At 43.3% G+C, this 11,241-nt stretch overlaps 1 protein-coding gene across 1 annotated transcript in view; it reads right to left on the reverse strand.

The window, feature by feature from the left end:
- Positions 1 to 10,495, reverse strand: part of LOC104402887 (serine/threonine-protein kinase WNK2-like) — a gene marked incomplete at its 5' end in the record, with an annotated part of 32,915 nt that extends 22,420 nt beyond the window's left edge. The window contains 10 exons of the mRNA XM_010010875.1: positions 516 to 1,201; positions 1,279 to 1,334; positions 2,622 to 2,694; positions 3,713 to 4,719; positions 5,168 to 5,284; positions 6,380 to 6,425; positions 7,278 to 7,445; positions 7,607 to 7,723; positions 7,802 to 7,967; positions 10,446 to 10,495. Coding sequence (XP_010009177.1) covers positions 516 to 1,201; positions 1,279 to 1,334; positions 2,622 to 2,694; positions 3,713 to 4,719; positions 5,168 to 5,284; positions 6,380 to 6,425; positions 7,278 to 7,445; positions 7,607 to 7,723; positions 7,802 to 7,967; positions 10,446 to 10,495 — 2,486 coding nt within the window. The remainder of the gene's footprint in view (positions 1 to 515; positions 1,202 to 1,278; positions 1,335 to 2,621; positions 2,695 to 3,712; positions 4,720 to 5,167; positions 5,285 to 6,379; positions 6,426 to 7,277; positions 7,446 to 7,606; positions 7,724 to 7,801; positions 7,968 to 10,445) is intronic.
- Between the last annotated feature and the right edge of the window lie 746 nt (positions 10,496 to 11,241).

Consider the following 11,241-nt stretch of genomic DNA (forward strand, 5'->3'; position numbering starts at 1 on the left):
AGATCCGATCGGAGGTGAAGCAAGGGTCTTACCTGCCTGGTAGGTACTAGGTTATCTACTGTAAAAGCAAGTCTAGGAATACTAATGGGTCTAAATCACCCTTGCAGAGAAGGGCATGAAGACAACACTATGGCAGCTGTCTGTGCAGGCATCCAGATTATTTTTATGATGCCTTAAATAGTGCCCACATGGGGACATGCTATCACATACAGTACAAGTGCTATTGTTTGCTACCATATCAATATAGTTCTTCAGTAAGGAAGCTGAATATCACAGCAGAAATGTTTTGGGGTTTAAAAATGTTATTATTGAATTATTCCTCTAAAGGGAATTAACAAATAAAGGGACGTGTAAAAGGATGCACTATGACATGTTGGGGAAAGTGATGCCTAATTTGCCCAGAACCATTTCACTCATTACAGCTATGAAAACCACATATTTGCTTATCATACACTGAGATGCTGCCTGGGTATCTTAACACAAGCTTCCCCAGCACTGTTTGCAACCCAACATACTTTTCTCTCAGGTTCTGTAATTCTTTCTTCATATCTGCATCTTCAAATTCCGAGTCATTGTCGCTGCTCATGTATGACGACTGCGAGTGGAAAGATGTGACGTTGATGGTGGGAATTTTTGCTCCTTGCCCATTAGGGGAATCGAGGCCAGGCGAGCCAGCTTTGCCAGACCTCTGCAGAAAAGCAGCTGCTTTCTTAATGAAGTCAGTGGCCGTGCTGCTGCTTGGTGGGGACAGTGGGGCAGCAGCAGCCGACTGCCGACGGAAAGGCTCCTCAGCAGAATCACTGGAACCCTGGTCACAGAGGACATCAACAGAAGAGGCTGTTGGCATCCGCCGGACAGCTGTCTTCAGATTAGGGCTGGAAGGGAGCTCATCCAAGTAGACATCTGGGGGTGCCGAGAACCTCAAGCAGTGTGGTGCTGCTAAAGTTAATTCATCTTGTGTGCTGATCACTGAAAACCTGCCAATCGTTTTGGCTGGTGTACTGCTATCATGAGCTTCAGCCTGTTTTCCATAGGAACCAGAGTCTAGAGAGTCATCCCTTTGAAGGTTATTTATCACCCCATCTGCTGTAAGTATCTGTGTTACATTTTCTTTGTGTGCAGACAGCGTCATAGTTTTTGCCTTCTCGCTCCCTTTAGAAGTTTCCATCTGCTTAGTTATGCTTGAAGATGTAGGTGTAACCTGGAGAAAATAATGGAGATTAACACTGAAAGTAACTGTGACAATCAACCATAAAGCTGCTCCTTGTTTCTGGTTACCTGAAGAAGGCCTTTTGCTGGGGCGGCAGGAGCTGAAGTGATGCTTGCAGCTGAACCTGTTTTACAAGTTGGAAAAAAAGAAAAATTCATGTCTGGAATGCTTTAGTATAATAAAAAGCAAATGTGTTTCTTGTGATAAACTGCAGTGTGATAAATTATAGCACTGAGGAATAATTTAACTATAGAATCTTTGTAATACAGGAGGCAATATCGATGCCAATATAAAGTATCTGCAGGTAGTAGGCACTCTCTTCAATCTATTGTGGAAATTAAGTGGAAATTATAAGCTCAAAAGGTGGCCACTCAGACCACAGAAGCACACAAGAATCAAAGTGGCAGTGGCAGTAATCAAGAAGCAATTATTTCACAAGCTAGATGCTGCTTTTGAAGTTAAAACATGAAATGAAGCCTTTCATAAAGCTGCTTTCTTATGGCACATCGCAGAGAGTGAACATAAGGCAAAAATCTGTCACTTCATAGTTCTGAAGCGGTGAAGTACATCACTGCTCAATGGTATCTAAGATACATTAATTTTACTGCAAAATGCTATATTTCACTTGCATACTCTCTTTGTCTGTAGTGAGAGAGATGAATGCAGGATATCCAAAGTTTTCCCCTCTCACACTGACCTAAAAGCCGTGGATGATTTATGTTCACTAGGATGAGAATGATCTATGTCGTCACACAAACCTGGTAGTCAGCTTTGTCACAACAATCTCAAAAGCTATATATATTACAAGCCTCACCAACCCCACCCATGACAGAAGGAGCAGTTTTAGGTTCCTCAGCCCTTAAAACCTAAAATGAGGGACAAGACAGGTAAATGGAGCATGATAAATATCCAGCTTGTTACGTTGGCTCCTACTGTGTGTAACTATACAAAGTTTCATTGTACCTACAAGTACTTAAAGTGCTCTTTACCAGTTCTCCATGTGACTTCCTTGCAAGTTTAACACGCTTCCCCCTAGAGGGACTACCCTCAAGCATGTTATTTTTGTCAACATGTTTTTACGAAACCCAGGAAATCTGAGGGAATTTCTGTTTGGACTTTTTAAGGTCACTGGAAATGTATTATTTGGAACATAGCCTTCCATGTGAACACTCTGCATCTCTACCACAGGCAGGTATTACATATTCATGGTTTAAAAGAAATCTACCTGTGAGGGAGTTTCTTTCTAGGAAACCTGGCAGAAGTGAGATGTTCAGTATTAGTTGTATTAGAAATAGGATCAGGAACACCTTATGCTGGGCAGTGCTCTGCAGAAGGGTGAGCAGCAAGTGGACATTGGAGAAGAGGACCGTGCACTAGTACAGATGCTGCTGTTCACTGAAGGGAACATTACCTTTTCTGCTTGCTGACCCACCTCTTCCTTCTGAGGAGCGGGCACCGATGCTGGTGACCTCCGACTTTTCGTACTTTTGATACAAAGAGGAAAGAAAAAGCATGTCAGTCTCACACACAAAGCAGAAAGGCGATGCCTTCTCCTCCTCTCTCTGCTCTCACACTATTGTGGACTATTAAAATATTTTATAGTGTCTGTGGAGTTGGCCGTCTAGCTCTTCCTTCAACTCCTCCTGGTTTTTTTTCCTTCCCTTGGGAAGAAACAAAAAAGCAGTGGCAGTGTCACAGAAGGAACTGCATCCCAAGTTAGTAAAAAACAGGCTAAAAAAATCCCCAACTGAATTATATATATCTGTTTGGGGTTTTGTTCTGGTTTACTTTTCCAGTCAGACAGTACCTTCTTCATTTGTATGTCTGTCTTCAGAAATTCTGCCTCTCTCTCTTCTTATTGGCACACATTTTAATAGGACAAATTATTAGAGAGACATAAGACCTTTCACAAAAGGAGAATTTTATCTGCTGTAGAAAGTCATTATAAACAATATGCTCTAAAGAGTGAGTTACTCAAGTGCAGGCATCTTTCCTGTAACATACAGCATTTTTCAAACAGTTGATAAAGTTCATCCAGCTGACACTACACAGAACAGTCTCATCCTTACTAGTGGTGATTTAACTATCTCCAGAAATGCTGCTTTTCAGGTAAGATACACACTGATCTAGCAGAAAGTGCTGCAAATCTGTTGAATTTCATAAACTCAGGATCTTGCCTGAAAGAAGGCAATACAGGGGCACAATCAAGACACTGAGTAAATAAAAGTTTGGCTTTCACTAATAAGCCAAATTTTATTAATGTAAAATGATGGTAAAAATTTAAAAGAACTTTCACATTGGAAAGCAGCCAACAGACAGAATACACCCAGCAGCAGCAATGTAACATGTTTAGAAAAGCAAGAAATCTACACATGTCCCACCACAGCACATGTACGTAGACATGATTCTATGTATACAGACATTGGTTCCAAGCTCTACTCTGGTGCTGGCCCTAACAGCTGGATTTGGGGGTACAAGGGGCAGAGTCACCACTGGACTTACCAGTCCTGGATAGGGAGAGATCTCAGGTGCTATGAGTGGCACCAACGGGGCCTCAGCAGCAGCTGTCACCTCCTGGCTGGTGTCTGCAACATTATGTCCTGGTTCTCTCGACTCCAACGCTAACGTGGGAACTTGATCTTCGGGAAAAGGTGGCAAGTGAAATTCACTGTCGCCCTGTTCCAAGGGGACAGAGGTGTCTGGAGTCCCTGCTGATGCAGACGAAGTAGGAACATATTCCTGATAAAGCAAATTGCGCAGCTTCTCATCGAGGCTTTTTATAGTGTTGTCGACAAAGTCCACCCTGGGCGGCCCCTCTCCATCGGACTCGGCTGTGCCGGGTGGCTGCTGCTGCAGCAGAGTGACCCCTGCGGCATGCTGCGGGGCTGCGGGCGCTGGCCCCTGTGTCGGGCTCTGGAGCTGAGACCCCACTACAGCAAGAGGATCAGCTGTGGTGGCTGCAGGGAACGCCGGGCTCACAAAGGGATGGTGCACCGCACTGGGCTGGCCGGCCTCTGGCAGTGCAGGGACCTGCGCCACAGGCTGCCGCTCCAGAACGACAGCATCCGGGAGCGGGCAGAGCTCCGCTACCTTTGTGGGAGCTGCCGGGACTGCCCTGTGCGGCCCAACACTGCAACATGCGATCTCCACATCAGGGACACACGTGCCCTCGTCAGGCTGCGGCTGCAGGCGCGGGGCAGCATCGGACAGCTCCTCTGACAAGGCAGCGCGGGGGGCAGGAGTACCAGGATGAGCCGACATTGCTGCTGCCAGTGGAGGATATTCCAGCTGACTGCTGTTGGTGGCTGGCTGCTCTAGGATACTTGGAGTAGACCCTGGTTGTGCCGGAGCTGGAAACTCCACCTGGCTCGGTAAACCGGTGGAAGATGTTGTGGCAGGGAACTGCGGCAAAGAAAAAAAAACTCCAATGGGACTGTCACATATCTGCTGACCAGACAGGACACCAGGTGGATCCATAACCACAGGCTGGTCATCTGGCTGCTCTGAGTCTGGAAAGAATACAGACATCATGGTAACTTTTTAATGAGCCAGAGGGAAATAAAGAAAGTTATATGAATGATAACCACATCCAGCTGTAACCCATGAGTGCTTCCCATCAGAAAATAACTGTTATACAAGCCAAATTAGACCTAAAATTGCAAATTATGTAAAAATGTCACTGAAAAGACACTGCTTATTGAAACAGCAGTGACTAGAACTTCAGCTACCTTATAATGTAAGGCAGGATTAAAACACTGAGACTTTCCTGAAACTCAGACAAACATTGCCAGTTGGGTTCAATTGCAGGAACACAAAATGCATGACTGCAGAACCTTCACCATTTCCTTCCTCTGACTAAATGAAGGGAAATGACCACAACTAAGTCAGGTGAGAACAGAAGAGAGATGGCACAGCAGCTTCAGAGAAGAAACCATGTTGTGTAATGTTTGTAAATACCTGGCCCTTCCGACTGCTGTGTACTCTGAGGTACTGGTGGCGAAAATTCTGGTGCATCAGTAGTAGGGTTTTCCACAACAGGACATATAATAAACCACCTTTTCCCAGTATGCAAAACTAGAAGTAAAAAGAAAAGAAAAAGTAAATAGAATAGTTCCCATCTATTCCAGGTCATCTATCAAAACCTAGTCTCAATTTCTGTATTTTGAAAGAAAATCAGACTTTCTACAATAGTAGCCAAGATTAATTAACTCCCAATTTGATTCTCATCCCTTCTGGAAGGGAAACAGCAATGCCTCCTGATTCTGCCACGTATTTTAAGTTATTTTCAAGTGTTCACACTTTCAGAAGGATAACAGTTACGTGCTGTAGACATTTTCTCACAATGAAAGATTTGTTTAAGTTCATCCAGTTTAACCTCTCCATGTTGGAATTTTTCTAGCTAATATTTTCTTCCACATCTTATCCCAAAGCCTGGCATATGTCAATGGCAAACCAGAACTAGATACACTTTTAAACTTTCATTAGTAGAAATATAAACATTATGTTAAAAAAGGTGGACTGAGAAAATTCTATGATGTTTACACGGCAAAAATAAACCAGCTCTTTTGAGCAGAAAGTCTAGTTTGGAAGATTCCCAGTTTGTGAACTTGGAAGGTTTCATTTATCTTTCTGCCCCGTTCAGCATGGAGCAAATACAGTGCCACATGCAGCAACAAGAACTAAACGTTGCTTCCTTCAGCAGTGGTTTTATTTTTCTCACCAGCATGAACTTACAGAGAGAACCAAGGGCCAATTCCCCTCCCATTCTGTTTGCCTGTAAACCCCGTAAGATATGACAGTGTAACACCAACGTAGCTGAAAATGTCTGGGTTAGAAACTTCAATTCAGTTATCAACACAAACATAAATATTTTAGCTCTCTTGCAAACGTAGTCATAGCTGTGAAAAGAGTTTGCTTGCCTGTACTTTCTTGACTTCTTCACCACTGATCACCAGCTCATGTAATCCACGGCTTCCCTAAAGGTCCCCAGATGTGAGATTCACCCAGGACACCCCTGCGATCATCCAGGTTCTTAACAGCAGGGACCAGTCTTACACCCATATTTCAGATACATTTTCAACTGGCTGAAGTAACTGGTGAGTTTCTTCCTGAATCTAGCAAACTCATCACTACCTTAAAGCTTAAGTTTGTATTCAAAGGCACTCTTACCATTTTGCTGATACACGGGTGTCTTCATCTGAGACTGCCGCTTCTCCTGTTAAAAAAAACAGAAACAAACCAATAGAACTGTCTCCAAACACAGAATCGTTAGGGTTGGAAGGGACCTCTGGAGATCATCCAGTCCAACCCTGCTGCCAAGGCAGGGCCACCCAGAGGAGGTTACACAGGAATGCATCCAGGCTGGTTTTGAATGTCTCCAGAGAGTGAGAGTCAACAATCCTCTGCGCAGCCTGTGCCAGTGCTCTGCCACCCTCAACATAAAGACTCCAGACTAATCAGGCCTAGCTCCCATAATCTCTCCTCATAAAAGAGATACTCCAGACCCCTGATCATCTTTGTGGCCTCTGCTGGACCCTCTCCAGCAGCTCCCTATCTTCCTTGTACTGAGGAGCCCAGCACTGGACATAGTGCTCCAGATGTGGCCCCACCAGGGTAGAGTAGGGGGGGAGGAATCACCTCCCTGGAACTGCTGCCACACTCCTCCCAGTGCACCCCAGGATACTCTTGTCTCTCCTGGCTCAAGGCCACACTGCCAGCTCACGGTTGTCTTATCATCTGCCAATACTCTCAGGTCCTTCTCAGCTGAACTGATCTCCCATAGGTCAGCCCCAACCTTGTGCTGGTACTTGGGTTCTTCCTCCCCAGGTGCAGAACCTTGCACTTGTCCCTGTTGAACCTCATTAGGTTTCTCCTCACCCAATTCTCCAGCCTATCAATGCAAGAGGAGCATCATTCCAAGCAGCACTCACATTGTAAGCTTTAATGGAGTAAAATATTTATTTTTCTAGCTAAGAAACATTTTTTTTTTTAACACATGATGTAACACAGATTTACAGTAACTGGCTCTAAGGAATCAAACTAGAAATCTTTATTTAACATTTCTTACCTCGCTCATTTCCAGTCTATCAGTATCTTGTTGGGGACTCATTCCCTGATCAGAACTTCGTTCTCCTTCTGTATCTTCACTGAGCATATCTTCAGCTTTATCAATAATATCTTTCATTTGTTCAATAAATGTCTCTTTTTCACTCTGCAATATGAATTCGTTCTCTACCTATAAGGCCATATCAAAATAAAGAGGAAAACAATAGCTTTTCCATTAATGCCCCATTCCACAACTACCAGAAGGCTTGGACAATAAATACATGAGAACAAGTTGGCTGAAGCAACTTGGTGCATCAAGAGAATGGGGGCAGCCACATCACCAAGTCTTACCATGTAAGTAGCGATTTCCTCTGGCGCATCACCATCCAAATCAAACTTAAAAGTCACCATTTTGTGATTGTGTGTTTCCAGCTGGCACTCTACCATCTTATCCCCCGTGTTACAAACCTGCAGGCAAAGATTGACAAGTTATTTCTGGCAAAGGCAAAAGAATCCTAAAGTCACTCTCAAAGAGGCTGTACTTGCATTTAGTATGGTCAGTTTGGGTCTGCTGGACTTCTCCTGGCGTGAACGTGCACGTGTAGATTTCTTATGTTTCTTTGAAGACTTTCCTTCTTGTTTTCCACTTCCTATTGCTCCTTCAAAGCTGTCACTCATCTCTTTACCCGAAGCAACATCTGGACTCATGTAGCTTTATAAGAGAAAGAAAGAAACCCCTCAAAATAAAACCACCATCAGGCATGACGGAGTTATGCATAGGTAACAACAGCAACAACAAAGTGCACATCTGCACACTGTTAGCCTAAACTGAGACAACTACTGGAATATGATCAGTAAGTGAAGGGAATTACTCCAAGTCAGGCACGTGCCCTGGCTACCACACTGCCAAGGAATGATCTATTAACATTTCTGCCAATACCACATGGAAAGTCCCATCACTCTTCATAAATCACTACATCTCCCTAATCCCTTCACTTCAGGGGTCTGACAGTCCTTTTCTGAACTCCACGAGTTCAAAGAAGTTCCTGATTTTCTAAGGTCCAGTTTTCTCAACTCCTGCCTGTCTGCACTCACTGCAGAAGGTCTAAACAGGGTCAGGCTGTTTGTTGAAATGAAAGAAAAGAGAAGTCAGTACAGCATCCTGTAAAAGACTGACTCTCCTCTCTGCAGTTCTCAAGGATCAGAAAGAAGGTCTTGTGCCCCAATATCCCAGATGACCAGCTAACAACACTATTATTTTTAGCACTCAGAACAGCAGCTGCGAACAATCTGGTTTTAATATGACGTGCAAAGAAGACGCCAACATGTAAGTAATTTGCAGGAAATTTTCAGAGGTTCATAAAACCCATGTCAGAAAGGAACCCTGTCAGGCCATCTGGCCTATTTTATTAGCCCAAGGTATGACCAGCTCTGTCTAAACCAGTTCTCACACAGTTGTGTGTAAACTGATCTTACAAAGCCCCTGTGAGATTTCATCACCTTCCTGGACAATCTATTCCTGTGTTCATTTAGCCAGGCAGGCATAAAAGAATTTAAGCCTAACCTATGGATCCCTTTCTTAAATTTAAGGCTTTTATTTCTTGTTTTGTACTAGTTGCACAGAACAGTTTATTTCTACTCCCTTTGCAGCTACCTTGTAGGTGTAACTCGTGTACTAGGAAAGTGAACAGATTTTGTGCGCTGTATATATTCTAGATGACATCCTTGCTGCAATTGCCAGCCATTTGAGTCCCATGCCGTTACCCTCCAACTGTATAAAAGCACAACCCAGCTCTAGCACAGAGTTACCCATGCACCTGAATCAGGGAGAGCTCCCTCTGAGACTACGAGGCGGGAATTGACACAGACTCTCCATGCTGCAGCAGCCAGGACAGTTGGATTTTCAAACACAACTCTAGAACAGGCACATTACTATTCAAAAGACGACTGAAAATTTGATGTGCCTTTCAACAATGGACTAGGTAGACAAAGAGAACTCATTTTGTCTAACTTACTTATAACCAGAACTCACCTGTACTCATGAAAAATTAGATTTCACTTTCCATACAGTATTTAAAAGCAGCAAATTCTTGGGAAAAAAAGGTTCCATTTTAAGGTTGTGGGGTTGCATTGACTTGTGTCAGGCTAACTTTTTTGGTAGAATGAAAACAGTAAGAGAGGGATGTCTTCAAAGTTCATAAACTTATCTATCTATTCAGGAAATAGAAAAAGGTCACTAACATCCTTACCCCAAAGCTTTATAATCAATAAGGCTGAAGTTGGTGCTGGCTCTTGCGATAGGCAAGGCATTCAGCTGCTTATGAACACACACTGTCCGTATCTATCTTATCCATATCCCAACCCTGAAAAATCTGGCTTATTGCTGGTGCTAAAGTGGGAGCTGTAGCACTGAAGCAGCAGGTGCCTGGCGAGGGGAGTCCTGCCCCATTTAGCCCCTCTCCAGTCCAGCTATGAGCCTTCCTCTCCAGGGCTCTTCCTCAGCAATTCCTCTGAACCTTGCTGCTTTCCCTTCTGCTTTTGAGTACAGAAACAGGCAGATGAGGGCTGGCAAAAACTGGAATTTGTTTTTATTTCTGAGGAGTGCTGAGCTGCCTCTTGGCGTTATCGTTACTTCTGTCATTAGCATTACTAAGCTTGAGTGTGACCTCAGGTACTGCAAAACCACAAAATGGGCTTTGGCTGCATGTTCTACCACTTATAACAAAACCTTTTGAGTGGCTCAACACACAACTCACCGATAAACCGTTCCCTTTAACATACCTGGGGAAGATCACCACAGAAGGTGGTACAGACATACCCAGTTTATTCTCAAAGAGGGAATAACTATATACCAAATTTTATACTGGAGTAACATGTTTTTATACAGAGTCAACAGCATCAAACCCAGGGACTGTACGACTTCAGTTACCTGAGCAAAAAGGGAAATCACACGCTGAAATGAAAGCTGTCATACATACATCAAGGCTAGGATGCCGCACCCAGGCTAGAGAATTAAAAGAGTTGGAGGGGCCAAAATAGGCACATAGCACATCTGCACCCTTCCATCTTCTTCTAGTCAGCCCCTGCTCAAGACAAAGGGCAGGCATTTGGCCTAGCCTTGGAAAGAGAAAGAGGAAAAACAGCCTCCAGAAAGAAAATATTTCTAATGCCAAAGAGATTATAATGATACCTTTCACAGCTCTGTGACAGAGTTTGAAGTTTGTCCTGTATTGCCTGCTCCTAAAATGCAAGAAAAAGTCATTTAAGTAAATGCATTGTACTGGCAGATGAAAAACACCTTTAAGAAAGGTTTTGCTGTTGAGACATCAGTAACTCTAAACCATTCCATTTAACTTCTTGAAACTTGAAAAGAAGTAAATAACTCATTTTACCCTCCCCACATTACTTCTGTCCAAAGCATCACTGTCTCTTTTAAGACACAGCCACTAATGTGCTAGTTCCCTTCTGCTGTCTCTAAAGAAGAGGTGGTGAAAGAACTGAAACGGTTCTTGCCGCAATGGGAAAACTTGATTGCAGGACCAATGCACATCAGCACATACCTAATTTTATTTTTGAATGGTAATAAAGTATAAGCTAATTTACTTCATTGCTTTGTATATTTTCCTGAAATAAATAATTTATTTTCATTGTATTTAGCTTATTGTGAGCATTTCTGAGGAACTTACAAATACAAGATGAAAATTCATCATTTAAAAACACTGCCCTCACACCATCTCCTCTTGCTCTCTACACCACAGATATTTTCCCTAAAAGCTTCCCCTTTTCACTGGTTGCAGTGCCAGGACACAATGACAGTGTGACTTTGCATTGGGTAGACCTATTGTCACAGTATCTGTGCTGAGGATGCTACTGGCCCTACTGTGACAAACATACTAAATATGTACACAGACACACACACCTTGCATGTATATAGCTGTATGTACATACACACACCCCAAATATATTCATAAATATATATTTTTCAT

This window comes from Nestor notabilis, unplaced genomic scaffold (assembly GCF_000696875.1).
Source record: "Nestor notabilis isolate BGI_N333 unplaced genomic scaffold, ASM69687v1 scaffold17273, whole genome shotgun sequence".
Lineage (NCBI taxonomy): Eukaryota > Metazoa > Chordata > Aves > Psittaciformes > Psittacidae > Nestor > Nestor notabilis.